Source organism: Pyricularia pennisetigena (assembly GCF_004337985.1).
Source record: "Pyricularia pennisetigena strain Br36 chromosome 4 map unlocalized Pyricularia_pennisetigena_Br36_Scf_6, whole genome shotgun sequence".
Lineage (NCBI taxonomy): Eukaryota > Fungi > Ascomycota > Sordariomycetes > Magnaporthales > Pyriculariaceae > Pyricularia > Pyricularia pennisetigena.
In genome coordinates this window covers 2,994,048-3,020,555 of record NW_021940918.1, presented here as the reverse complement: position 1 = coordinate 3,020,555, position 26,508 = coordinate 2,994,048, and the positions used below count along the sequence as shown (strand labels likewise).

The 26,508-nt window shown below is 51.5% G+C and overlaps 11 protein-coding genes across 11 annotated transcripts; 7 read left to right on the top strand and 4 right to left on the bottom strand.

Annotated features, from left to right (window-relative positions):
- Nucleotides 1-1,224: 1,224 nt before the first annotated feature.
- Nucleotides 1,225-3,274, top strand: PpBr36_06491 (uncharacterized protein; the record flags this gene model as incomplete). The annotated part of the gene is made up of 4 exons (XM_029893636.1): nt 1,225-1,297; nt 1,386-2,763; nt 2,844-2,998; nt 3,072-3,274. The coding sequence occupies 4 exons, from the start codon at nt 1,225-1,227 to the stop codon at nt 3,272-3,274; spliced, it is 1,809 nt and encodes a 602-aa protein (XP_029745545.1).
- A 2,263-nt stretch (nt 3,275-5,537) lies between these two features.
- PpBr36_06490 (uncharacterized protein) lies at nt 5,538-6,362 on the top strand (the record flags this gene model as incomplete). The annotated part of the gene is made up of 1 exon (XM_029893635.1): nt 5,538-6,362. One exon carries the CDS (start codon nt 5,538-5,540, stop codon nt 6,360-6,362), a length of 825 nt encoding a protein of 274 aa, XP_029745546.1.
- Nucleotides 6,363-7,066: 704 nt separating this feature from the next.
- On the top strand, nt 7,067-8,277 carry PpBr36_06489 (uncharacterized protein; the record flags this gene model as incomplete). The annotated part of the gene is made up of 3 exons (XM_029893634.1): nt 7,067-7,817; nt 7,907-8,145; nt 8,200-8,277. The coding sequence occupies 3 exons, from the start codon at nt 7,067-7,069 to the stop codon at nt 8,275-8,277; spliced, it is 1,068 nt and encodes a 355-aa protein (XP_029746095.1).
- A 197-nt stretch (nt 8,278-8,474) lies between these two features.
- On the bottom strand, nt 8,475-9,341 carry PpBr36_06488 (uncharacterized protein; the record flags this gene model as incomplete). The annotated part of the gene is made up of 1 exon (XM_029893633.1): nt 8,475-9,341. One exon carries the CDS (start codon nt 9,339-9,341, stop codon nt 8,475-8,477), a length of 867 nt encoding a protein of 288 aa, XP_029746094.1.
- Nucleotides 9,342-9,785: 444 nt separating this feature from the next.
- Nucleotides 9,786-10,685, bottom strand: PpBr36_06487 (uncharacterized protein; the record flags this gene model as incomplete). The annotated part of the gene is made up of 2 exons (XM_029893632.1): nt 9,786-10,352; nt 10,428-10,685. The coding sequence occupies 2 exons, from the start codon at nt 10,683-10,685 to the stop codon at nt 9,786-9,788; spliced, it is 825 nt and encodes a 274-aa protein (XP_029746103.1).
- A 447-nt stretch (nt 10,686-11,132) lies between these two features.
- On the top strand, nt 11,133-12,563 carry PpBr36_06486 (uncharacterized protein; the record flags this gene model as incomplete). Its single annotated transcript, XM_029893631.1, has 2 exons — nt 11,133-12,332; nt 12,402-12,563. The coding sequence occupies 2 exons, from the start codon at nt 11,133-11,135 to the stop codon at nt 12,561-12,563; spliced, it is 1,362 nt and encodes a 453-aa protein (XP_029746102.1).
- Nucleotides 12,564-12,880: 317 nt separating this feature from the next.
- PpBr36_06485 (uncharacterized protein) lies at nt 12,881-13,454 on the bottom strand (the record flags this gene model as incomplete). The annotated part of the gene is made up of 3 exons (XM_029893630.1): nt 12,881-12,931; nt 13,008-13,066; nt 13,142-13,454. The coding sequence occupies 3 exons, from the start codon at nt 13,452-13,454 to the stop codon at nt 12,881-12,883; spliced, it is 423 nt and encodes a 140-aa protein (XP_029746101.1).
- Nucleotides 13,455-14,860: 1,406 nt separating this feature from the next.
- PpBr36_06484 (uncharacterized protein) lies at nt 14,861-15,207 on the bottom strand (the record flags this gene model as incomplete). Its single annotated transcript, XM_029893629.1, has 3 exons — nt 14,861-14,924; nt 15,026-15,106; nt 15,185-15,207. 3 exons carry the CDS (start codon nt 15,205-15,207, stop codon nt 14,861-14,863), a joined length of 168 nt encoding a protein of 55 aa, XP_029746100.1.
- Nucleotides 15,208-16,122: 915 nt separating this feature from the next.
- On the top strand, nt 16,123-18,514 carry PpBr36_06483 (uncharacterized protein; the record flags this gene model as incomplete). Its single annotated transcript, XM_029893628.1, has 6 exons — nt 16,123-16,629; nt 16,694-17,020; nt 17,077-17,243; nt 17,313-17,539; nt 17,621-17,886; nt 17,966-18,514. 6 exons carry the CDS (start codon nt 16,123-16,125, stop codon nt 18,512-18,514), a joined length of 2,043 nt encoding a protein of 680 aa, XP_029746140.1.
- A 2,577-nt stretch (nt 18,515-21,091) lies between these two features.
- On the top strand, nt 21,092-21,469 carry PpBr36_06482 (uncharacterized protein; the record flags this gene model as incomplete). Its single annotated transcript, XM_029893627.1, has 1 exon — nt 21,092-21,469. The coding sequence occupies one exon, from the start codon at nt 21,092-21,094 to the stop codon at nt 21,467-21,469; it is 378 nt and encodes a 125-aa protein (XP_029746098.1).
- Nucleotides 21,470-24,375: 2,906 nt separating this feature from the next.
- Nucleotides 24,376-25,242, top strand: PpBr36_06481 (uncharacterized protein; the record flags this gene model as incomplete). The annotated part of the gene is made up of 2 exons (XM_029893626.1): nt 24,376-24,462; nt 24,661-25,242. 2 exons carry the CDS (start codon nt 24,376-24,378, stop codon nt 25,240-25,242), a joined length of 669 nt encoding a protein of 222 aa, XP_029746097.1.
- Nucleotides 25,243-26,508: the final 1,266 nt, after the last annotated feature.

Sequence of the window (26,508 nt, the reverse complement as noted above, 5' to 3'; positions counted from 1 at the left end):
CGTTGAAGTGTCGACCGTCCCCGTCTGGTCAATTGATGGATGGAAATTCATTCAATACTAACTACAAAGAATAACAGGAGCAAGCTTGCCCAAAGGGTCCTACACGTGGTGGAATTAAGCTCTTTGATTCGGCCTCGCGTGTGCCAGGTCCCCACCGTCTTGGCGGCTCCTGTTATCAGCTATAACTTGGCACGCTTGGCGCCTGGCGTTAGACGACACCAACTTCCTTCTCTCTGACCACAACCGGTAGGAAAAAAACCTTCATAAGCTCACAAAGCTCCGGGCTTGACCTACGGCCCAAGACTTCCAAGAACTTCCAAGACCTCCAAGACTTTTCTGCGCACCAAATCGAGCCATGCCGAGATATCCTGACCTGCCTGAGTCTTAGAGATGTTGACTTCCCCCCACTGTTCTTCCTCCTTCCCATCAGCACCATCTAACGAATGAGATTCCCGACTACCCAGTTACGGAACAGCACGTGCAACAATAAGGCCGTCTCTTTGGCATCTTCCCGTCAATGTTTGATCATGTCTCGGCGCCCAGAGGGGGAGCAAAAAGGCTTCGTTCGGTAACGCTTCCAGTTACCGGTGACGGCCGGGACTACCCACTCTGGGCTGGCACAGTGTCTCCAACAGGAACTTTGGCGATATCACTCTCCTTGGCCTTGATCAGGTCGGTAACTGGTCCGAACCTGTGGACGCCTAAAGGTATCCGCCTGCCTGCCCATACGGCCAAACAGCCTGTGGCGACGGCAACACGTGGGGAGTCGTTGTCCAGATGCCACTTCCTGCCACACCCTTGAGCTCACTGGGGGGTCTGGAGGTTACAGTGGACGGGGCCGCCGTCGATTCGAGATTCAGCGACCAGGCGTCACTCTCAGCTCGATGCAATGATTTTGTGGAATCATGCATGCGTCTATAGTGTGAGACCCCCTAGCCCCTCCTACATCCTTCCAGTCCCATTTGGCCACCCAGGGGGGCAAATCGGCCATGTGTGCACAGTTTATAAAATCAACTCGCATGCCCCGTTGGTACGGTTTCTTTTCCCGTCCCTTCTCTGGTCCTGCATCCCCAAGCTAGCCCTACAGGCCTTGCGATCGCACCATCTGGCACCTTTGACGGCAGCCAATTATTCCTCGCCAGTGAAAGAAGTCTGTTTCTTTGACAGGTTTGATCTCTTTTGGAACATCTTCAGGTGCCGGCCTCAGCGCTGCTGATTGCAAAGATGCCTCTTCACCAGTTTGATTACATCTTTGCCATTGGCACCATCTTTGCGTTCCTCGACGCGTGGAACATTGGTATGTTTCTAATTATCTACAAGTATTATTGACATACTTGGCAGAATCCTTAAAAAGGGATTTTGTTGCTGACGTCTTCGTCACACAGGTGCCAACGATGTCGCCAACTCCTGGGCCACATCGGTCTCGTCCCGATCCATCACCTACCTCCAGGCCATGAGCTTGGGTTCCATTCTCGAGTTTGCTGGAGCAATTGGTGTTGGTCAACGTGTCGCAGATACCATTCGTACCAAGGTCGTCAAGCTTGACTTTTACGAGGAGAACCCTACAGTGCTCATGCTCGGCATGGCTTGCGCTATTGTTGCCTCGTCGCTCTACCTTACAGTCTGCACAAAAATTGGTCTACCCGTTTCCACCACCCATTCGATCATGGGCGGCGTCATCGGTATGGGTGTAGCAACAGTTGGAGCCAACAACGTTATCTGGTACGACGCCAAGGGCGGAATCAATGGTGGTGTCGTTTCCGTCTTCCTGGCCTGGATCATCGCACCTGGTCTTGCCGGCGCTTTCGGTGCCATCATCTTCACCATTACGAAATATCTGGTCATGCTTCGCGAAAACCCCGTCCTCTGGGGTCTGATGACGGTTCCCTTCTACTTTGGCATGACCGCGGCGCTGCTCACCATGCTTATCTGCTGGAAGGGAGGTTCTATCGACCTGGACGACTGGAGTGATGGCCAACTCGCCGGCCTGATCGTTGGTGTCGGTGCTGGCTGGGGTCTTCTGATGGCCATCTTCCTCGTCCCATGGCTGTACCGCCTGGTGGCCAAGAACGACTGGGAGCTGCGTTGGTACCACATCTTCCAGGGCCCACTCCTGTTCAGGCGCCCCGAGCCCCCTGTTCAACCTGAGGGTGCTTCCGGCGGTATCCGTAACTTTTACGAGGGACACTTGACCAAGGAAGATCTCGAAGCCCGCCGCGCTGCCGAGCAGCAAGACGTTGAGACCGGAGTGGTTGGCGCCACGAACGGTAGCGAGGTCACCGGCGAAAAGACGACGGAAGAAGACCCGTCCAAGAAGATTGCCCACACCGATTCTGACTCTGGATCTCAAAACAACAACGCAGCTGCGACCAACTCGGGTGTTCGCACCGGTGCACAGGGCACTTACACCCACAAGCCGCTTGTCGGACCTAGGCCTGAGGGCAAGTGGCACTCGGGACCCGTAATGTACTGGTTCCTCAAGAAGATCTTCCTCAGCGGTGTGGACCAAGACATTATCAACATGCAGAAGAAGGAGAGCATCCTCACGGGCGACCTGGAGAAGATTCACGCCGGCGTGCCGCACTACGACAACAGGGCCGAGTACCTCTACTCGTTCATGCAAGTCATGACTGCCTGTACCGCCTCTTTCACCCACGGTGCGAATGATGTCGCCAACGCCATCGGTCCCTACGCCACCATCTACAACATCTGGAATTCTGGTGCCATCTCGGGCAGCAAGTCGGACGTCCCGTTCTGGATTCTGTAAGTCTATCTGCTTAGGATCTTTTGGCAAAACTTTCAAAGTGGGACGACGGCTAACATGTTTGTTTTAACTTGTACAGCGCATTTGGTGGTGCTGGTATTGCTCTTGGTATCTGGACATACGGATACAACATCATGAGGAACCTGGGTAACCGCATCACGCTGCACTCGCCATCCCGCGGTTTCTCTATGGAGTTGGGCGCTGCTGTCACCATCATTCTGGCCACTCGTCTCAGTACGTATCTTCTGCTTTTCTTTTTCGGCTTTTTGTTTTTTTTTCCTCACGTAACTAACAATATCTCTTACAGAGCTCCCTGTGTCTACCACTCAGTGCATCACTGGCGCCACCGTTGGTGTCGGTCTCTGCTCTGGCACTTGGCGTACTATCAACTGGCGCATGGTTGCCTGGATCTACATGGGCTGGTTCATCACCCTACCCGTGGCTGGTATCCTCTCTGGCTGCCTCGTCGGCGTGATCATCAACGCTCCTCGCTGGGGCTACTCCGGCTGATTGACCGGGACCTTGATCGCTTTTGGCTATCCAAACCTTTGCTTTCTTTTCCTACAAAAGCTTTAACGGGCATCGTGTTTTCTTCTGTCCGTCTCCGAGTTCGCGCTCAATCAGGATTATTGTCCGGACAACGTACGCTCTAGAATATTAATATAAAATACCCTCGCTTTTATTGAAACTTGCTTATCATGTGCGGCTGTGACTTGGGGAAAACATGTGGAGGTGAGTAAAGGTATTGCTCATGGGCTGTTTGGATGATATTAATCGCGTTCTGGGACAATTGCCTTGAATGGAAACTGTCATTCTCACTGACTGCACCAGTCGCACATCTTTTGTTTCAGGTTTGTACAAAGCATCCTTTTGTGCTGGGACTTCGTAATTTCCTATCAAAGTCATTTTGTAAGATAGTCGCAACAATTTCTCAAGTCTCGTTCCACTTGCCATGTAGATCTAGCCTTCCAATAACAGACGGTGCCTGCCCTCCTTAACTCAAATTCCGAGGATATTAGACCAAAACCTAATCAGTTTACTCTAGCATTACCGATCTCTTTCGAATCTTCTTTACTTTACAGACTTTTTGGTGGGCCTTCGCCTCGGTCTAGATTTGCATTGTCCTCTACTGACCCCCAAGTCATATACATGCGGACTCCTTCGACCGCAAAAGGCACCTTTTTTGGATTTTGTACGCCAGCAAGCCAAGGTCCGATGTAAGGGCCGCACCTTTGCCGGGTCACCTGGGCAAAGTCATCCATTTTGATACTTAATTACAAGGTGAGGCAACAGGATTGTAGTGAGGATTGCCTTGAGATCACCCGGCCGGTTTCTCTCCCTCCTCTGTCTGCTGCTGCACACTCTTTCCCTTGCCACAAGACTTGCCCAGTCTCTTTTTGTCCAGTCGCCATTATATTCTGCTGAACGGCTTTTGCATCCTGCCAGGCCAAATCGGGCGTTCGGCAAGCATCTCTTTTGAATTTTTCAACAACCCAGTCGCAGGAATTCGGACATTGGCCATCGGGAAAAGATTTCGCAAAGAAATCCAGCGTTGAAAAGAAAAAGAAAAAGAAAAAGAATCATGGGGTATTCGTACGTTGACCATGGTAATTTCAATGTTTTCGGATTTGCCTCCTCCCCAAGAACCCACTGTCTCAAAGAGGAAATCCTCCCTCTGAACGGCGCACCTGATTGGACAAATAACGAGTCCGGTAGGACTAGCTCTGTCACAAACCCCCACTTTTTGCCAGGGGTTGCAAGCTGCATTCAGCTTCGAGGAAGGGCATGCACGCACGATTGGCGATCTTGAGCGTTTCGACAAGCTTCGTGGCTATAGGTGCCGGTAGTATGCATCGGTAGAATATGCCTGATTGGCACGAAGAGATGAATGCTATCACAGATTGCTTGGCTTGTTAGTTCTTTTTCTTCTCCTTTTTTTCTTTTTCAAAACCGTTTTTCTTTCTCCCTTGCCTTGTAAGCATAACCCTCCCTACTGTAACCTCGCACAATAGCATAAATACACAATAGCATGAATAGAAGGAGCTCAATCCTTGCCAATGGCTATCACATCAGGTGACAAGAATTCATCCCTTATCACCAAAGCAAATCCATGTTGGTTAGCAAAAAAAAAAAAAAAAAAAAAACATTCCTCAAAAGGGATGGACCGGTTTCGTGGATCTCGGTAGACGTTTGTGGTGGATGAATGGATGGATGGAGGCTTTTTTTTTTTTTTTTTGGCCACTTTCGCTTTGTACACGGAACATGATTTGCGGAGATACGGCTGATGGCGGGCTTACGTCGTAATTGAGCCAAGCCCGGTAGAAAATCCATCCGCCTAGCAGCTTCCGTGTTGGTGTGAAAAAAGCTGCCTCCTAGAGTTCGGGGAGAACTGCTTCTGCAAGGGCCTTGTTGGCTCCTTTCAATCCACTTTTTCGAGACTGGGCACTTTATCAATAGTCTGCGAGCTTCCCGTACCCACCAATCCCCATTCGCTCCGCATCCGGGGGGAGTGGCCGAGATGCTGTTCATGGATTTTTTTTAACAACGGTGAGGCAATTGCTAATTCAGCATCGACCTATAAAAGTCAAGACGGCCACTCGATCAAACAGACTCGGCTCATAACGACTATTCAACAATCCCTTCGTTTGTCTCACCTTTATTTACCACCTGCGGCTCACCCGAGAATTCCGAACCACCAAGCTTACGCTATTTGGCTAATCTGTTTCTCTCTCCCTGTCACATAAAAACATATTCCAACTTCCCTACCAACAAAATGGTTCGCCTGTCAACCATCCTCACCATGGCGGCCACAGTGTCCGGCCTCGCCTCAGCCCAGGTCGACCAGGTGGTCGACGGCCACACTTTCGTCACCTCAGGGCCCGCAGTCGCAGCGCACTGGCACGAGTACTGGTATAACACATCGGCGACCGCCCTGCACACGCTCAAAACCCTGCTCGGACCCCAGGCCCTCAAGGATTTGCTGAAGCCCGAGATCGAAAAGGGCGACGTCTTTTGGCGCGACATCGTCGCCCGCTCATCGGGCAAGGAGTGGAAGGCAGCCAGCGGACGGACGCTGGCATTCCTGCCCAACGTGACGGCCCAGGCCTTTGCCCTGTGGTTCGCAAGCCCGCTGGCCGACCTGGCCAACAACGACGCCAACGCCGAGCACTACTACAAGCAAACCGTGGCGGACCCTGCCACGGGCGCCCTGTCGTCCGAGATCATCGAAGGCTGGGGCGGCGTCGTTACGCACTTTACGATCCCCAACTTCAAACCAGTCAACCAGCACAATTACGATATGCTCGACCAGCTGCCCGACTTCCCCATCCAGTTCGCCGGCGACAAAACGCTGATGGACGGCACCATCTTTGGCATCCTGCACATCGCCGTGCGCGACATCAAGGGCGCCGACTTCCCCGAGCACGCTGACAAGGGCTCAGGGATCGAAATCTACGCTGCGGTCTGGTACGGCGACGCCTCGGAGGAGGAGCATCTCGAGCAGGAGAGGCAGCATATGATTATTGAGGAGATCAACTTGTCGCGCCAGGCCCAGAAGGACATTGTCGCGGGTCGGCTGCCAATCACTAGCCGCGTTTGAGAGGAGGTTATTGGTATGGTGCACGACAGTTTTTTAGACTGGGAGGCTACTCCCGTACATAATGAAACGAGACCATGACCATCTGGCGGCAACTTTATGAGGATCGGGCTTTTGCGAAGAATTTAAAAAGGCAGGAAAAGGCAATATTAATCATCAGGAAAAGCTAGCAGCAATTGCGCATCGCATGCTTGGTGACACATGTATATTTCAAAAGAATCAATAATGGAAATTCTCAAGAAAAGAGTTTCATTTGTGTTGAGCTTGAGGCACCCAGCCCGAGTTGCTCAGTTAAGACGTGATCTTTTTATNNCCCCAATTTCTCCCATGCGTTTGTCTCTTGGTACGGCATGCCGGTGTTGATTCAACCGATTCAACCGAGCCAGGAACAGGGTTCAGACGACGGGTTGCAGCTCGACCTTCCGGATCAAGCAGCGCGCGCCAATCCATTCCTCCACTACCATGCTACCCAACTATCTACTACGTAGTACTTGATTGTTTTTTTACTGCGTCGACTATCTTGGGGCCTGAATTGGACTTGAATCTAGTCTAGTGAGGTGTGCGCGTGCGGGGTCGGTGTTGTCAAGATATCAATTGAGCAACTCCTCTCATCCTCCAAGTCGAGAGCTGAGAATTAGCATCCTCCTCATGTTCAAAGTCGTCAAATTGTTGCCCTCAGTTCCCCGACCGAATTGACGCAAGTGACCATGTCCTCTCGCCTGCACCAACAGCTACTCCTCGTGGCCGCCACGGCACTGGGCCTGTCCCAAGCAGCGCCCTCGCCCGGTCTGCCCATGGTGATCAACACGTGGGGCGGGCCCTTCACGGCCGCCACGGACGCAGCGTACGACTTCATCCGCAAGACCGACTCCGCCACGGCGGCCCTGGACGCGGTCGAGGTGGGGTGCTCGACGTGCGAGGCGCGCCAGTGCGACGGCTCGGTGGGCTTCGGCGGCTCGCCCGACGAGAACTGCGAGACGACGCTCGACGCCATGATCATGGACGGCGCGGCCATGAAATCCGGCGCCGTGGCGGGCCTGCGCCGCATCAAGAACGCCGTGTCGGCCGCCCGCGCCGTCCGCGACCGCACCACCCACAGCCTGCTGGCCGGCGACCTCGCCACCGCGTTCGCCGTGTCCAACGGCATGCGCGAGGAGGATCTGACCACCGACGCCACCCGCGAGCGGTGCCGAGCCTGGCGCGACAACAACTGCCAGCCAAACTATCGCGTCAACGTCACGCCGGACCCAAAGACGTCGTGCGGGCCGTATGCGGCACCTGCCGGGCCGCCTCCGCTTCTCACTCGTGCCGACTCGCAGGAGTCGCACGATACTATTTCCATGATCGCCATCGCCAAGGATGGGACTATGGCCGCGGCGACCTCCACTAATGGCGCTGGCTTCAAAGTTCCGGGTAGGGTTGGCGATGGGCCAATTGTTGGCTCAGGGAGCTACGCCGGTACGTGTTTTGTTTTTTTTTTTTTTTTTTTTTTTTTTTTTTTTTTTTTTTTTTTTTTTTTTCTAGCACCACTGACACGCACCGAACAGACGACGAGGTAGGTGGTTGCGGCGCAACCGGCGACGGCGACATCATGCTGCGCTTCTTGCCCTGCTACCAGGCGCTCGAGAATATGCGCAATGGCATGACGCCCAAGCAGGCCGCCGCCGATGCCGTGAGGCGGATGGTGAGAAAGTACCCAGCTGTCTCATCCGGAATCGTGGTGGTTAACAACAAGGGCGAACACGGCGGTGCTGGGTCTGGGTGGACATTCACCTACAGCTTCAGGGTAAGGAAGAGTGTCTTTTGCTGAGCTTGGAAATTGTTGCTAACCGCTTCATAGGGCGGGAATATGAACGAAACACAGGTCGTTTCAGTACCTCCAATCTCGACATGTGAGCGATTCCAAACCCAGCCTTGAACACCCTGCAAATTAGGTTGCTCCTTCTTATAAAGGTCCATGCAAGCCTTGGTCAAACGTATAGAGAACATAAATGTAAACTGGGTATAAATGCAACATCTTAATACGCACGCTATGCTCCCATGAAAAGGCACGAATAAGGCCATCAAAATAAAATCATCCACTTCTCCCACTCAATCCTCCGATCGAAATGCATCTCAGCCTTGAGCCCTGATCTTGGCCAATGCAGCATGGTGCCTTGCGTGATTTTTGACGTCGCTTGGGTGTAGTGGGTTGTAGAGCATGTCGCATTCCCGACACTGTGTGATACTACTGCTCCGTGCTGACAGACTTAGTGTCATCTGGATGGTGCTAGAAGGCGACTTGATGGTCCGCCTAGAGCCCGGCTTAGTTTCGTGTAAACAGGGTTTGCATTGGCAACCGCATGGATTTGTCCTTCTTGAGTTTGCGGAGTCCTCCTTCAGTGCCGTTTGACGATTACCAGGAGAAAAATGATCCGCGTCTGCGGCTTCAGCAGACTTGTTGGTTACATGTATGGAATTGGATGGGTTTTCATCCCTTGCATCCATAATCCTTTCTGGCCGAGTGGTAAGTCGTCTGGGAGCGCGCAAGCTTCGTCTTGGAGGAGGAGGCGGAATCACAGGCGATGAAGGTGGCTCTGAACCGTCGGCTGTTTGTGATCTTGTCGGACTGGGGAGAGGGGCGGGGATGGCTGTGGTTTTCTTGAAATATCGTAATATAGAGGTTTTTGGGGCGTTTTTGGCCGGCGATGAACATGGAGATGGTGACGGGGATGGCGACGGGGATGGCGATGGAGTTGGCGAGGTGCGAACATAGATGCAAGAATCCTCGAACGGAGACTCGATCCTGGTTCGATGGCCTCGAGGCTCCGTCGCTGGTACGGGTTTCGGGGCCCGGATTCGCTTCGGCTGAGGCTTGTCCGCGTCGCGTTCTATGCCCGCCTTTCGTTTTCCATATGTCCGTAGTGGTCGCCTTCTCGGGGGTAACGAAGGTTCAGCCGCGGCAGCAACGTTTTCTGTAGCCATCGAGGGTCTACGGTTCATTCTGAGATATAAAATCCAACCAAGGATGAAAGGCGCGTCTCAGGCTTCGCTCACGACAGGTGCGCGCGCCGCTGATAGAAGTGCGAAAAACGACGATATTAGCCTGTTTGCAAATCCCAAGAAAATGGTTGGTTTTTTTTTTTTTTTTTGTCCTGCCAAGTGAGCCACAGCTCTTTCATACAGTTGAACTCAAGTGTCGTTTAAAATGGATCTGATTGCAAAGGTAGCAAATGTTACGGCAGGTAGAGCGCCATCCTGGATGTGCCCCACAGCGAACCACAGCTTAACGCGTGAATGTTTATGGCGCGTGGGCGGAGTCGCGATCCGTGTTTGAGTGGAGCACCGTGCGTCATTGGATCACGTCGAAGCGCGCAAACACGTGATACGCTCCCCGAAGAAATTGTCGAGAATTCGAATGCGATAAAACAGAAAGGCTGTGTATTATCATGTTTTCTGTCTTGTGGGGCTTTTCTTCCTTCGCCGTGCACCTCCGAAATCTTCCGATAAACGGTCGACCCGTCCTTTGCGCTCACCAACAATTACGGGCTCACTGGCGTTCTGACCTTCAACAACCCAAGTCTGCACTACCTCTTTTTGCTCCTTGAACTTCTTGTCCTTTTTGCTCGCATCTGTCAGGTGCCATATGTAAAAGTAATACACGCCGACCTCGGCGACACCCACGAGGAAGCTCCCGCCCATGGTGAGGAACAGCCGCGCGGGAGTGCTCCACCAGCGCGCCAGCACCCACAGCGTCGCCCCTACCCCAATGATGCTGACCAGAAAGTTGAGTAAGAGCATGAGCTGCCGGTGCACGTCGTTGTAGGTCACATCTTCGGCATCGTCACCCAAGTCCGCTTTGTTGTGGGGTTGATTGACGGCGGCAAAAGAGCGGGCGCCTGGAAACTGCTTGCTGAAGGTCTCGGTTGGAGCTGGCGGGTTGATCATGCGCTCATACGCGCGTTCCTCTTCTTCCCGTCGAAGTCGTGCCATCAAGGCCTTATATTCGTCCGACTTCAGAGTAAGACAGCTGCTCGTTAGTCTATGTTCGGAGTCTCCCGGAACATGTCGGGAACATGGCACGCTTACGGGCTCGGGCTTAGGCGGCGGAGGCGGCAAGTAGACTCGCGATCCGACCAGGAGCTTCTCCAATGTGTACTCCGTGTTCCCTTTACTTTTCAATTTGTTGCGTAGGTCGATGACCTGGGCGTGCGTGATGGGCTTTCCCACTTCGGCGCCATCCAGGTTGGGTTCTTCATCATCGGATCGCAGGGTGTCGTCGGATTGTGCGGTTTTCCAGGCCTGTATCGCATCGGATATCTGGGGCGTTATTGTAAGCAGTACCATCGTGCAGGCTTGTTCACCAGTCAGCGCCTACTGTAATGGGTTTCGTGAAGCTTCAATGCATTGGGACATTTCGTTACCGATTGCCATGACAGATTGAGTTAGCCAGACAAGGATGAGGTTTAGGTAAACTGCGCCATGGTGGGGCTATCAGCCACCAATTGGGGGAAATAATGGACCCTGCAATGCGGTTGGGCGGGAGAGTTCGGACTTGCAGCCGCATTCTGCTTGAGAAAAAAAAACATCAGCACAGTAAATTCGATCTGGAAATTTCAAGGAGACGCCAGTACGGCTGGGTGTAGCGGCTCAACGCTCTTTTTGGCACATGACGACCAACAATCCCTTCATTTCCTGACGATTCTCCCGTATAAAAGTACTTCTTGATTTACTCCCAAATTTTCTGTTCTTTTCAAGTCAATTGTCTTCCTGTTGTCCTCCATCCGACGCGCCATGTTGCGATCGGGAGCTTCGATTTTCCGAAGCACAACCACCTCAACTCGCAGGTGGACGCCGACATGTTCGGAGTGCGCAAGGACAGTGGCGGCAGCAAGGTCGCCGTTACTGCCGCAATCAATATCTGCATACCACTCATCAAGGAGGAGATCTTCAGCATGGGCCGCCGCCGTCTCGGTGGCCGGCAACGTCGTCACCAACGCCATCAGCAGAGCCACAAAAACCGACCTGGGGATCGATCCTTTACGCATCGTTGCCAAGGAAATGAAGTTTCTGACCGGCAACATACGAAAGCTTCTTGGATCCGGACACCCATCACTTGACCGAGTCGCGAAATACTATACCCAGGCTGAGGGCAAGCACGTCCGCCCCCTAATCGTGCTCCTCATGTCAAGAGCTACATCTCTCTGCCCGAAAGCACCCAGGCAACAATACATCCAGTCTGCCGCCGGCATCGACACCTCAATATCACCAATTGGAGTGCTCGGCGACGCGAACCCATCTTCCTCCATTCAAGCGCTTGACAACCAATCCGACATGTCCTCCCACTCAGACCCCGACATCCTACCGTCGCAAAGACGGCTAGCAGAGATCACGGAGCTGATACATACCGCCTCACTGCTGCACGACGATGTCATTGATCACTCCGAGTCCAGACGTGGGTCACCATCTGCCAATCTCGAGTTTGGTAACAAAATGGCAGTCCTGGGAGGAGATTTCCTGCTCGGGAGGGCATCGGTTGCGCTGGCACGGCTGCGCGATGCCGAAGTGACAGAGCTCCTGGCCACCGTCATTGCAAACCTCGTCGAGGGAGAGTTCATGCAACTGAAGAACACGTCGCGGGATGAGTCGAGGCCGGTCTGGAGCGAGGATGCACTGACGTACTACCTGCAAAAGACGTACCTCAAGACGGCCTCACTCATTAGCAAGAGCTGTCGTGCGTCGGCTTTGCTGGGTGGCGCAGATGCGCAAACTGTCGACGCCGCATACGCGTTTGGTAAAAACCTCGGCTTGGCTTTCCAGCTGGTGGATGACATGCTGGATTACACGGTGTCTGCGGTCGATTTGGGCAAGCCGGCCGGCGCAGATTTGGAACTTGGTCTGGCGACTGCTCCATTGTTGTTTGCTTGGAAGGATCACCCGGAGCTCGGTGAGCTGGTTGGGCGCAAATTTTCTCAGGAGGGTGATGTGACAAGGGTGAGTATTCCGAAAATTATCGCTCAATACAAACCGTGCTTAATTACTTTACTGACTCACAATGATTAGGCACGCGAGATTGTCCTAGCAAGTGATGGCATCGAGCAAACCCGTGCTCTTGCCCAGACATATTCCGAGCAGGCCATCGAGGCCATCAGCCATTTTCCTGATTCCGAAGCCAAGGACGGCCTGATTGAAATGGCCGCCAAAACTTTGAAGCGCAAGAAGTAATGTATTAGCATTTACAACATTGCACATGTTTCCCTTCTTTTCTTGTTTTCATATGATGTACCATCATAAAGCATATATTGTTGTGTTAGGAGTCGGTTCGGTGGGCATCGCATCTACTTCAGGGGCCGTTGAGCTGATTGGGGATACGGTCGGCCCGTTCAATTTGTACTATTACATTATGCATTGGCAAAATAGAGATGGGAAAGACTATCTAGAAGGAGAAACGCTCTACTTCGAACATCTGCCATTAGTTTCTTTGCTTTCTTTCTCTTCTGCCTCTAATTTCCGCCTTTCCATTTACATTAACCAGCAGCATACTATGGCGTCTTGTCATTGGGAGGCTCGCACCACAGCGACAGCAAGGGAGACTATCGGTGGATTTGTATCAGCATTATCTCTTGGCATGCGTTTGTCTCATGATGGAAGCACTTGATAAAAACTCACCAACTTGGTAATTCGACAACACATCTTGACTCCAGTGCAGCTTTCAACCTCTCCATCGCCTGGAGCACGCCCAACCAGCTATGGTCAGCTCTGCACACTTGATGCCCCTCTCAAGAACATATGGACAAACCTACAGTTCAAGCCGTTGACAACGTCAGGCGTCATGTTGTATTCGTACGTCTTGGCAAGCCATCGTACCAACTCTTGGTCTCCTGATTGCAAAGTCCGGCAGCACTGTAGCTCACCGCCGTTGACGTCGAGGCACTCGGCTGACGGTCGTGTTTCCCGCGTGAGTTCTGGCGGAAGAAGACGGACAGATTCGAGTTTGGTGTTGTTGGTCAAGGTAGAGATCCCGATCGATGGTATTGCCGACACCACGCCAGATTGAGGGCTAGCAGCGGGACCAATGGCCGCGGTCAGGAAAAGGACCAGGTGAACGGTATGCATAACGTGGCTTGGCTATATTTGCTCCCGCCGTTGGCGAAAGATGGTGGAAGATGCTGGCTGGATCACGGCGGCGATGGGATATGCTGGCACAGACCTGGTACAAGATTCTCAGAAATCTCGATGTGGTTGCTGCCGACACGGATTATTCCAGCCAGCAGAGACGTGATCACAACTGCAGCCCAAAATGCATTAAATTTACGCTATTACCATCCGTCTGGTGACGGCCTTGATTTAAATAATGAAGACTTCGTACTCGTTTATAGGCCGTTGCTATGGCTAAGAATGACCAGTCGAATCAAGAAAGAGAGTGCGTACTCCAAGTCATTTTCTATTACTTTGCGGCAATCCCACTTTTGTCTTTGCTCTGTGGCTGTGAAGCAAATTTAATTCATCTCTCTACTTTTTCCCGATTTCGTCAAAGGACTCGGCGAAATCATAGGGATTTGTCCATCCAAATCCCATGTTTTAGCAGACGGGCGGCCGCTGAAGAATGAGGCTGTCTAAGACAGCGCGCTGATCCGTGGTGATGATCGCAAGACAATCATCAAGATTCGTTTGGCCAAGACATGTTGCGACGGTCTAGATTAGGGCTCTGGGGAAGATTGTTGTTCCCTCCGGACCCTGATCCAGTGGTAGTCTGGGGATTTCAGCTCTCCATTCCATGTCTCGTATGCAGGACCACTTTTCTGAAAGGGTTTGCATAATGAAATTGACGGAATGGGCGCGTAGGGTGTATCCAATTCCAGGTACTAGCAGTAAAGGTCATATCCTACCCACCCCGCCGTTTATTTCTCCAGGAACGTATGGGATCTCGGGGTTGGACCGGGGTGCCGATCGCACTTGTTTGCTCCTCTAACGCATATTAATGGTTGCAGCCTTTTGTGGTTTGTGATGTGAGGATGGTGCCAGGTCACAGAATGGCTTTTGCCATAGATTCAGTTCCTGGATGTCAATCAAGAAATACCAATAAAAGCTCAGACTATCTCATCTAGAACGCAGAGGCAAGTAAATACCACGAGGCTTCCAGGTGAGATTGTGTTTTTTTTTTTTTTTTTTCCTATTTGCGCGGAAGATATCATTGCGCCATGCCTGGCTTGCTTTAGACACGAATTGATCAACCACATGGATTGTCTGGGTGTAATATTTGGACTGTGAAATTGTTTGTGCTGCAAGAGAAAATGACGGACACAAAACCAAAAGGGAAAAAAGAAAGGCGAGAGCAAGTCACCGCGAATGCAGCCTTCTTAGCAGCTGCTGTGACGTCATGGAGCATGCCCGAGAATACCAGAGTTTATGGTTCTGCAAATTTTAACCCCCGTGAGACTGGCAACCGCCAAGCAAATTCTACCAACATTCGTGAACTTCCTCTCAATCGCTGGGCTTTTTCCAGTCCGACCGCCCGTTAATTATCGGGCTGTCGGCCTGGGTGAGACGATAAGAGGCAAGTTGACAGCATCGACATGCCATTTGCTACCATGGAAGGATTCAATCTGCACGTGTGGCGATCTTTATACAAACCAAGCCCAACCGCCCCATCGCCGCGCATTACAGACCCCGGGGACCCAACCCATAATGTCGCCGCTATCCCGAGTGTCCACCGCAACCGGGCGGGTACCGGCACTGTGACTCCGCTTGCCGCCCACGCCTCAAGGCTGAGAATGACGTTTGTTGGTCCTATAAGCTGTCACGGCTGTCGTCCATCATGACCGTTCTTGAATTTTTTCGCGCACTTTGTTCCCACTGAGCCCAACATCGACAGTCGTAAGCAACCACATGCTTTGCTAAGGGGTGCCAAGAGACCGGCGTCATTCTCCTGTGTCAGCAACGGAAAGTCAGAAACCACGAGAAACCAGGAATGAAGGGTCCTCTCAGGGTTTCTGGCCTTTCGATCGTCACCACGGCACTTATTTCTTTTTCTTGCCTCTGTCGGCCCTGAAAGGACAAGCCCTTGGTGCGAGCTTGGTAAGATCTTGGGCTTTTTGTCTCCCCGTCCACTCGGGAGGTACTTGTCTGCCCACCATGAAAGGCCATCTAATCCGCCCGTTCATTCATCAAATCAAAGGTGTCCATGTATACTCTTTGCGAGGCTTTGACTATGCTTGCTCAGGAACAGCCGGCTTCTGGAGAAGCAAAAATCGTCTCCATCGCCCATGCAAACCATGCCTACCTAGTACCTAGGTATTTGATGATTCTCAGTATTGTGTCGGTCTGGAACATACTGGACCATGACTTGTGACCCACGCACAGTGCTTTCCCAAAACACCAAATGTCATTTCTCGGCGTATGCCCGACCTTGCCGGTGCCCACTCCAGCCTGTCCAACGGACTGGCGCGAACAGCATCATAACTCTTGGCCCAGCTTGGCGTATTGTGGCCTCCTCTTGGACCTACTCGTGTGACCTGAAGAAATAATCGGGCCTTCCAAATGTGGAGAGAGAGATCCGGGGTTCTGGGGAAGAACCAGATTCTTCAAATATCGCCATTCCCCTTCCCCAGGTTGGCGGACATGCCAATATTTGATCTGCTGTCTTGCATCCCTCTTCCATATCGACACCCCTAGGGTCATAGGAAAATCCCCTTTGACCTTTTCTGGCCTTTAGCAAAGGTTTTTGCACCATATCATATTTAACAAAAAGGCGACAAGATCTTTTAAGCACCAAACACACATTATGCCGCCTCCGAGAGTGGATGATGAGGCCCCCATGCCTCCAGAAGTCAGCGGCATTGACTCCTCTGGCCCAAGAAGGTCCAGCAGTGGCAGTACAGCTGCTACTTACAACAACACCGAGAAAAGCGGAGCCGTTTCCGGGCAGGGCGGTGTCATCTCCAACCAGATCGCGGGTCAGCAGAAGGCGACAGTTGGGGCCTTGCTCAAGAACCCCTTGGCTGGATTGACAGACGCTCAGATCATTGCCGACGCAGACCGCTTTGTCGAGGAGAAGGGCTTAACTGAGCACCGTGATGCCTTTAGAAAAGGCGCCATGCTCGCCAAGGTGCAAAACAACGAGACGGGATTTGAGCAACTAGACCTCATCACTGAACAGGAGAAGGAAACCCTTCGCAAGGAGGTCAAGAACAGATGGCACCAGCCGTTCATGCTATACTTTCTTTGTTCCCTGTGTGCAGGAAGTGCCATCGTGCAAGGAATGGATCAAACGGCCGTCAATGGAGCGCAGGTATGTGGAACAACTTGGGCCTTCCGGACGATGCAATTGGGTCTTCCTGCTGACACATTATCAGGAGTTCTACTATGAGACATTCGACATCAATGATGACCTTATGCGCGGCCTACTGAACGGAGCCCCTTACCTCTGCTCTGCCTTGATTGGTTGCTGGACGAACCCTATCCTGAACAAGTGGACTGGACGAAGGGGCACGATCTTCATCTCTTGCTTTATATCTACTGTGACTGGTTTCTGGATGGCAGCAGCCGATACTTGGTACAACCTTCTTATCGCTCGATTCGCCCTTGGTTTTGCCGTTGGTGCCAAGTCCAGCACCACTCCCGTCTACTCTGCCGAATGTACACCAAAGGCCATCAGGGGTGCACTTACTATGCAGTGGCAGGTTAGTCCGACTCCTAGGTCGTCTTCAAACTGACCTCGACGCTAATTTTCTTGCAGATGTGGACCGCGTTTGGTATCATGTTGGGCTTTGTCGCTTCGGTGGCCTTTGCGAATGTTGACTTCCTCGGCGAGAACACCCAGTGGCGTTGGATGCTGGCGTCGACCTCGATCCCTCCCTTCCTCGTCATGATCCAGGTTTACTTTTGCCCGGAGAGTCCCAGATGGTAAGGCTTGCCCACTTGAGCCCGCTCAAACCCGGGGAAATCACAACTAATTTATTCGAATATCACCAGGTACATGGAGCGAGGTGAATTTACCAAGGCATATTCGGCTGTACGCAGACTGCGGTACCTTGAATGCCAGGCCGCGCGAGACATGTACTACGCCTACAAGCTCCTGGAAATCGAGCAAGCGCAGCGCGAAGGCCGCAATCTGCTCAAGGAGTTTTTCACCGTCCGCCGTAACCGCCGCGCCGCTCAGTCGTCATGGTTTGTCATGTTCATGCAACAATTCTGCGGAGGTGAGTCTCAGAAGCTTCCTTGCACTGTCTACGTAGGCGCAACAAGAATGTCATACTGATCTTGGCCATATATCAATACAGTCAACGTCATTGCTTACTACTCGACGGCGATTTTCCAAAACGCTGGCTTTTCACGCAATGAGGCGCTTCTAACTTCTTTGGGTGGCGGAGCAATCAACTTTTTGTTTGCAATCCCAGCCATATACACCATTGATACCTTTGGGCGACGCAACCTACTTCTCGTTACCTTCCCGCTCATGGCTCTCATGTTGTTCTTTACCGGCTTCTCATTCCTCATACCCGAATCTAATCCGGCGCGCCTCGGTTGCATTGCCACTGGTATCTACGTAAGTTTACTGGTTGCTCATCAGGCGGACTCTGTTTTGGAAGATCGACAGCAAAGAGCGCTGACATAATGGACTCTAGCTTTTCATGATGGTTTACTCACCCGGAGAGGGCCCTGTTCCTTTCACCTACTCTGCAGAGGCTTTCCCGCTGCACATCCGCGACATCGGTATGAGTAGCGCTACTGCTATCACTTGGGGCTTCAACTTCATCATCTCCTTCTCCTGGCCTGCGCTCGAGACTGCCTTTGGTCCTACTGGTGCTTTCTGCTGGTACGCGGGATGGAACATCTTTGGCTGGATATTTGCGTACTTCTTGCTGCCCGAAACCAAGAACCTCACCCTTGAGGAGCTCGACGTGGTCTTTGGAGTGAGCAACCGCGACCACGCCAAGTACTACACGGATAAGTTGCCGTGGTACTTGAAGAAGCACATCCTGCGCCAGGACGTCGACCACTTCCCGCCGCTGTACCAGATGGCCGAGGACGAGGACTTGGCCGAGGCTCCGGCAGCCGCCAAGGTCGACGAAAAGGTTGAGGACAAGCAGACGCAGCCTGTGACGAGCCCCAGGCTTGGGGTTGAACACGCTGAAGAGCCTTCCGTCCCTGGGGATGACAAGGTGGGCAGGTAAAGGATATGCAAAGATCAGTATTGAGATGAGAGCTCGGTGTCCTTAAAAGGTCGCCGAGCTTGAAGCATATATTAGCTGGTTGGCAGGCATGTGAAATTTATATTCCTGTCCATTCATCACTCCACGGCAAAGGTTGCAGTGGGGCGTTTCTTTCTTATATTAGGACTTTTATACCCCCTTTTTCTATATATCAGACGAATATATCTGGTGATCATGTAATTCGTGACTTTGGTTAGAAACAATCGGGAAACTTGGCTTGTTTTAGTGCTACCATCTTGCTTATGATTGTACCGAAGTCCATTTCTCGCCTCCAAAAGTACATTCGACGGTTGAGCGTTAAATAAATGTAATGTTTCCGCTGTTGAACTGGCCATTTGATAGCTGCCCATACCCCATAGGTAGTCAGTCCATCTATTACCTGCACAGAATAATTATGTCGTCGGCCTGTCGGGATTATTACCAGTAGGTCTCCTCATTTGGATGCGGGCGAGCCGGGCCCCAACAGATAAGACTCGCATGCGCCAAGGTAGACCCCCGCAGTGTCGCACTCCTTTTTGCAAATTAAATTCCCTTTGGAGTTTGGATCTTCCCCCACGCGACACCCTCCTACCGGTCGGCGACTTTCTAAATTGATTGAGGTCTTGGATTAGACTACTGTAGGACTAGATACTTCATCGGGTAGACTACGGATACCTAGTGCAAGGCGAGTAATTAGGGCAGAGAACCGAGTCGGTCGCCTGGCCCATGCGGACCAGTAGCGGCAAATATTAAACACTTTACTGCTGGTGGTGAAAAAAAAAAAACGCCTACTGCCAGTCTGCCGCCAAATAAATGTAGATCATTTGCGCAATCCGAACAAGAAAAAAAAAAAAAAAAAAGAAAAGGTTGGTTAGCGCTCAACCCGCCCCTAGCCCCAAAGGTTATTCGCGAATCCGCCAAAATGCCCCGCATTCAACTTGTGATGGGGACATTGGGTGAGTGGAAGTGCAGTGTTCCATTGTTCTACAGCTCTGCCCCCTCTGCCCCTGCATTTGCTCTCGTGGTTTTCATGAGGCGTGAATCCGCATGACGTGACATCGGACGGCAAGTCATCCTAGCATGGCATTGGGAGGGATTAAATATCGTACGAAAGGATAAATATTTACGACGAATGTACTCGTATTAAGATACCTGACGCGATTAATTTTTAGATTTTTGACTTGCATTTTGACGATTTTTTTGGCAATTGAGCTTGGCTTGCTTGCATCCTAGTCGGCAAAACATGCATGAGCATTCTGCTGTTACAGACCTGACGCATGGGTTAGTGTACCTAACTTGCCTACTACGTGCTCGTAGTAATTACATGTACCTTGCATAATAGAGTTGCGACCAATGTATTTTACCTGCATACTGCAGTACCATAGTAGATAGGTGCAACCGCCTCGCACTATCTATCCTTCTCAGCTTCCTGTCGACCCCAGGCCAATACTTTGCAAGAACCCCGCATATCCAAGCGCAAAGAGGTTAGCGGAGGAACAAAATGCAAAGGATTGTCCTTGCTGTCGACACTCTGGGTGTGACAAGGTGGAGAAGAGCGAACAAGGGGAAATGCGACGCCGGGCTTGGCAAGGTGAGCTTGGCTGTGGGTCGTGGCTACTGTCCTCCGCCCAAAAGAGACCAAAAAAACCGTGGAGCTTGCCTCAAGATGGCAGCTCTTTCCTACATCGGATCTGCGATTGGACGAATTGGATCCACTTCCCAATGTGCTCATCCATTCCCTGGTCAACTCCCTGGCTGGTCTTGCTGCCCATCTCATCTCATATCTTCTACCACTTGGGTCGTTAGCAAGAAAACCTTTCGCAGCCTCTTTTTTTTTTCTCTTGGATTGGTTTTCTTTGGTTTCTTACGCTTCTCTTCTACCCAGGTAGGCAGGCGACTGACAAATCCCCCGCCTTATTTTCGGGATATAATCCTTTGAGTCCTCTCATTCTCGTACATCAGACCAAACCTTTGTCGCTCTTTTGAAAAAAAAAAAAAAAACAACTTGAGAATAAAATAAATAAATAAAATAACCAAAAAGAATCCTGACAACCGATTCAACCGCGAAACACGACACAGCCACGGCCTGCATTGTGTTGACTCGATACCTCAACTGTGATATTACTTTGCTGAAACACCAAATCGCAGCTGGCGCCACTTCCGCATGCATTGTTTTCTTGACGACACCTGACCTTTAGAAGCTTGCCACATTCAAGCCTCGATAAGAAGCTCGAGTGCTCAGCGAAACTTTCTAGACCTGTGCCTAGCGGCGATCTTCACGCCTGACACCCAACCTAAACAGCGCCAACGACATCACGGCCTGTCCATCCGGCGTAGCTTATCCTCTGCACGCTGCTCCCTGACGCAAGAGCTCTGCGAGCCTGAAGCACCTATTTATCTTGAGCGACGCAACACAGTCATCGCCCTAGCACCGCCAGCCTCCGACGCAAGACGCGCGCGCAGAAACGACTGGATCGCCAGAGGCAGACGACAGAACCAAAAAGGCCCACCAAAGGCCAAAGAAAATCCGAAAAAAGTCATATATACTTCGCATCCAAAATGGCACCCGGAATCCTTGAACGTATCCAAGCCAAGATTGAGCTGTTTAGGCTCGAGCAACGCTACACCAAAAGGCGCAACCGCAGGTCCACCTTCGTGTCGAATGCCATGTACGTGGACGGCGAGTACATTTACAACACCCCAGCGTCGACTGGCAGCTCCACAAACTCGACCTCAACATCGCCCAGCAAGTCGGCCACGGTTGGGTCTTCATACACAACAGATAACGTGCCCTCCGGGTCGCCGACGCACAAGGCAGGCAAGAAGCTGAATCGATTCTCGTCCATGCCAGGGTTTGGGTCCATGTCAAAGATTTCAGGCAGTCGGCAAGCTGATGACTGGAGGAGAGAAAACGTGAGCGTCGCCGAGGTGCGGTAAATTATGAGTGCCGGCAAACGACGGCACTCGCAAACCTAAGAAATTAACATGAACAAAAAAAAAAAAAAAAAAAAATCGGAATCAAAATCAGGGGCGGACGGGAGCGTTTGCAGCATTTGAACAGCGGGAAGAAAGCAGTCCATGGAAGGGCTTTTTGTACCCAGCAGAAGCCACGGCTCGTTTTTTCTCATTTTCCATTTGTGGGAGTACAAACTTCTTTTCTTGTCCTTCTTTACTTGACATTTTCCGCTTTCCTTAAGTCACACATCATATATCTCCTACTGTTGACTGGCATGATATTTACGCTGGTGACACTCCTCACGGATGTGCTTAGGAAAAGCCAACATAACGACTGCCTACGGGCAGCAAGCCATACATGGTTCCTGCCCACGTTTCTTTTTACATATCCCGTTTTTGCATTCCTTATTGTTATTTAATCGTCTCTTGTCATTGTTAGATCTCTTTTTTTGGGTCCTGGGAGACTAGTTTGTCTTGTTGCTGTTATGGAAAAGAAAGAATGGCGCTTGCTTCATCGGCCAAAGCCCAACTGTTTTTGATCAACACCCTGACATGTTCGGTGTAAATATATTTTTATCTTGCTTATCTTGGCTCGCTGCTTTTACTTATGTGTCTATCCTTGGCCCCTCGCGCCCGTTGTCCGGTGTTTTAAAGCCATGCTTCTTGATTTTTGAATGATTTCCCAAGACACTCGTTACTAATTACCAGTTAGATTGCGGAGTGCATATACGAGGCGGTGGCGTTGAATGCTCTTTATGCTCGTTGACGCAAAGCAAGACTGGAGTGTACTACTGTCTATCCTTAGACTGTTGCGAGAAGCAGTCCGGAGAATTCTTTTTGTTTTTCGGTTGCAGATCATGTTACACCTAGGCAACTAAGCCAGTCCCCAGAAGCCTGAACCCGCTACGAGTGATCGACTCCAACGTCCTCGATCAGACATGCTACTTGACAACCAAGGCACGCCTCCTACCCGAGCGGCAATTGGAAAATAAAGAGAAGGCTCGGGCGGCACCGGCCATGTGTACAAAGACTTGGCCGAGGGAAGAGGGCGGTCAAGGGCCGACTGGCTCTGCCATTACCCGCTTGCAATCTCCGTTACACACATAGCCGAAAACAAGTCTCGTTGAAGGGGCTGGCCTCTTTGCGCTGGTGAAGGGTTGAGGAAAAGAAGAAAAAGAAGAGTAAAAAAAAAGAAACAAAACAAAAACTGGAAAAGCAAAAGAAGAAAAAATAAAATAAAAAATTAGTGGAATTTGGCTACATTTTTGTTTGCTTGCGGCAAGCATGCCGTCAAAAAAGACCGGCAAAGGTTTGTCACATTGTGTCATGCGGCAGAAGGTCTGGTTCCGGCGGTTGAAGGATTCTGTGACCTTGTGGCAGGCTCCGGGGTCACGGGTATCCGCATAGCAGGGCTGATTGGACGGGTCGATATGGATGATGCCTGGGAGGGGTCATGAAATCCCAGGCTTCTGATATGGAGTGCACCTATGGGTGTTGGATGGAGGGCCACCGACATCAGCGCAATATTGGCTCGGCCCGCATTCAATATAGTCGACTCTTGGGCGAGCACCGGCCGTTCTCAAGTACCTCCATTCTCCGGTCAGCAGGCCTATGAGAGCTAACATTAGGTTGTTTGAGGTTGGACAAAGGAAGAAACCATCCCTTTGGGCGAAAACGTGGGCTTGTCACTTGCCATTAATGTTCGTTCCTTGTTTTCAGCCCGTCTGCTGGCAAAAGCAGGCTCCCGATCTGCGCGAGGCGAGGCCGGCGTCAGGTATATGACGGTCGAGATTGCATGCGCCAGGCAACATGATGGCGTTTGGCCATAAGGAGCTCGGCGGATGCTTGTTAGGCTTGCAAATATATGAAACTCGCGATATTGGCGCCAAACGCAAGGCACGAACCAGCGTCGGAGAATTCAGAATCCCCTGCAGGAACAACATCTTGACCATACACAGTCTTGAGAGCCGTGTGTCCGCTATTGCTTTGCGCTACGCATGGCCTATCGCGACCTCAACTTCTGGTATCCCTGAGCGCCTCACCCAGGTCGTGGATGTCACACATGGTAGGTGGCCATGCCTTGGCTGCACGGGCGAAAACCTCCAAAGACAAGCATTGACAGGAAATCGCGAACAAATCGACGTACGTGGCCGCTGTGCTCCGTGGCCTGGCCACTGGCCACTGGGTTGATTCTCGTTGAACTCATCAACGATCATGACATGGGCCAGGCTCAGTGCTGGTTGGATCGGGCCGCTTTGGAAAGCTACTTAGCAACCTTCACCACGTCAAATGCCATCCCGAGTCTATCGAGGACATGGCGCAGTTGGGCTCCCGAGCTACACTGACCGCATACTCGTCTCGTGAATGCTCAAATCCAACACGTGGAATTACATGGACTGGTTTGGTGATGGCCAACTCACGACGGATAAATCCCATCAACCTCTCACAAATGCGGGCTTTCTAGGCCTTTCATCACACCGAAGGAGCACGGAGCTAGTGCTGTGGAACGGTCATGTCTTCTCCCAGCCCATCCGCAGCCTCGGATGCTTTGACCGACTGGGTGCAGCTGGGCTCGCGCAGCATGTTCGAGGATGCAACGCAGCCCGACAGAGCGGTCCCGTCTTGTATGGACAGGCGTTGGGTTCTTGAAGACGTTCAGCCTGACCAGTCTAGCTATAGAAGCCTTTTGATATCCCAGCAACTCGGTTCTTCGTTTCTATGCTGCCTGGTTATCTCCCTATGGCCTTTTGTTTTCTTGACAGTAAATCTGCTCCTTGCTGCTAATCTGTTGATTAGCACTTTTGTTTTTTTTTTTTTGTTTTCATCCGTGTCTCACATTGCATTACGTTACATCCAAAGACACCTGAAAGAGCCCAGCACCAGCAGCCATGGGTCACGGCCCGTTGATCTATCAGGACGCCTTTAACCACCAGAGGCTGGAGATAGAGCTGGCAAAACAGGCCTTGTATCTAACTGTAAGTCGGCTTATGATGGAAATAATACCACAATGACTTTGGTCATCCCACTCTGATCCTTTGGTCCATTCTACTGTGGCCCTTGGTCAGGGTATGTCATGTATCCACCATAATCAGTCGGCCCCAAAGCCCCCAAAGAAACAGAAAAGAAAAACCAACAGCAAGCTGACCCAAAACGATCCTCACCCCTTTCACCAGATCGGCGCTCCCCCCTTCAAGACAGAATGGGGCTACGCGCACGGGACGAGCGACGACATCTGGCCGCCGCCGCATCTGGGCGGTGAGCAGGAGCACGACTACGTGGAGCGGATCGTGGTGCACCTCGACGGCCTGCCGCCCGGCACGGCGCGGGCCGACATCCTCAAGGCGGCCAAGCTGCTCACGGGCGAGGCCTCGAACAGCTTCGGCATCCTCTACGTCACCATCCCCGAGCCCGGAAACGCCTTTGTCTACTGCACGCAGTCGCACAACGCCGCGCTGCTCGCCGAGCTCTTTGACCGCGACGGCTTCCCCCGGGATGTGCGTGGCGGCGACGGCGGCAGCGTGAGCAGCCACGGCAGCGGCGGTAGTGGCAGCAGCAGCAGCCGTGGTTGGAGGGGTGGTAGCAGGATCAACACGGTCGAGGTGTCCTCTGTTCACTGCAAGTTCAAGATCTCGTCGCAGTTCCTCCAGCACCTGCAGGACGTCAGAGGCAGGAAGGGAAAGCACGGCGCCGACGACGTCAGGAGGGAGTGGGAGGTTACTCATCCCAGCGGGAGACCGAAGCCGTCGAAGAGATGATGGGTGTGTTTTAGGGATGTTTGTAGTCTGTTTGTTTTTTGTCCATGAGGTTTTTTTGTGTTGTTGTTTTTGGGAATAGGCAAAACGCTGGCGCATTTGGCTATCTATATCCTTGCGAATATGACTCTACTTACATTACTGCTAGTCTAGCAACTGGATTGCTTATCATTTATCGTGAAAGCGAAGGACCGTGTACTTTTACATCCGCTGAGCTTTTTAAAGCGACAGTTGGAAGAGTTGTGAATGTCTTTGCAAAGTCATTCCATGACCTGTCAATTTGATTCAGAGTTTGGTAGTCGACGATATCAACTGAGAAATGTACAGCCAACCATGATAAAAGAAAGACTGGCAAATTTCAATGTTAAGCCCGCGAGATATCGACATGGCTAAAAAGTGCGCCTACTTCTTGTAGTTCAAGTACATGAGCTGACGCCTCTTCGAAAATTCACTCGTCTCATGGACGTGGCGCTAAGTATAATTTCGCCGTGAAAAGTCTGAACATCCCTAATATCTATCCGTAACACAATCTAGAGTATACCCAAGAAAACCACCAAAAGTCCAAGCATATGTGCTGGATCCCTGCATGGAAAGATGCAGATCCATGCGCGGGCTGCCGCCGACACGCGCCTCGTCCGTTCTTTCCTTGCACCTGTCGCGGTTTTTGACCCAAAAAACCCTTGATCCCTTGCTGGTGCTCGTTACCCGAATCGGGCGGATAGTACGGACGGTTTGGCAGGGTAGACGCTGTCCGTGGTCTGGATCAGCACTGCTCTGTCGTCCCCCGCTCCTTGAAACTGACTGTGGAATGACATATTGGTGTTCTGGAAGAAAAAAAAAAAACAAGGCTTCGTGGCGTGCGTGGAGGAAGAGACGAACCGCACTTTTTCTGCCTTTTTTTTTTCTCCCATCTCAACAGTGACCAAATATATGATATTTCACCTATACAAATTACAATTCAGGCGATGGGATGGGATGCTACAGCGGCCGTTGAGCGCAGAAACTACCAACCGAAATTACCAAATAGCCTGTCATTATAGCACAGAAAAAAAAGGTCGATCGGTATTCCGAGGCAGCAGTACAAACAAATGACTGAGCAAAAATCAACATGCAGATGAATACCGTCTCGATGGTTACTTTATGTACGGTATGGTATGGTATATATTGTCCCTCCCAAACAGCGACGCTAAAACGCGCGTCGTTTCAGGACGACTCACGATATATGAAAAAAAAAGTCGCGGCTGGGTTTGACCAACACAACCACCAACT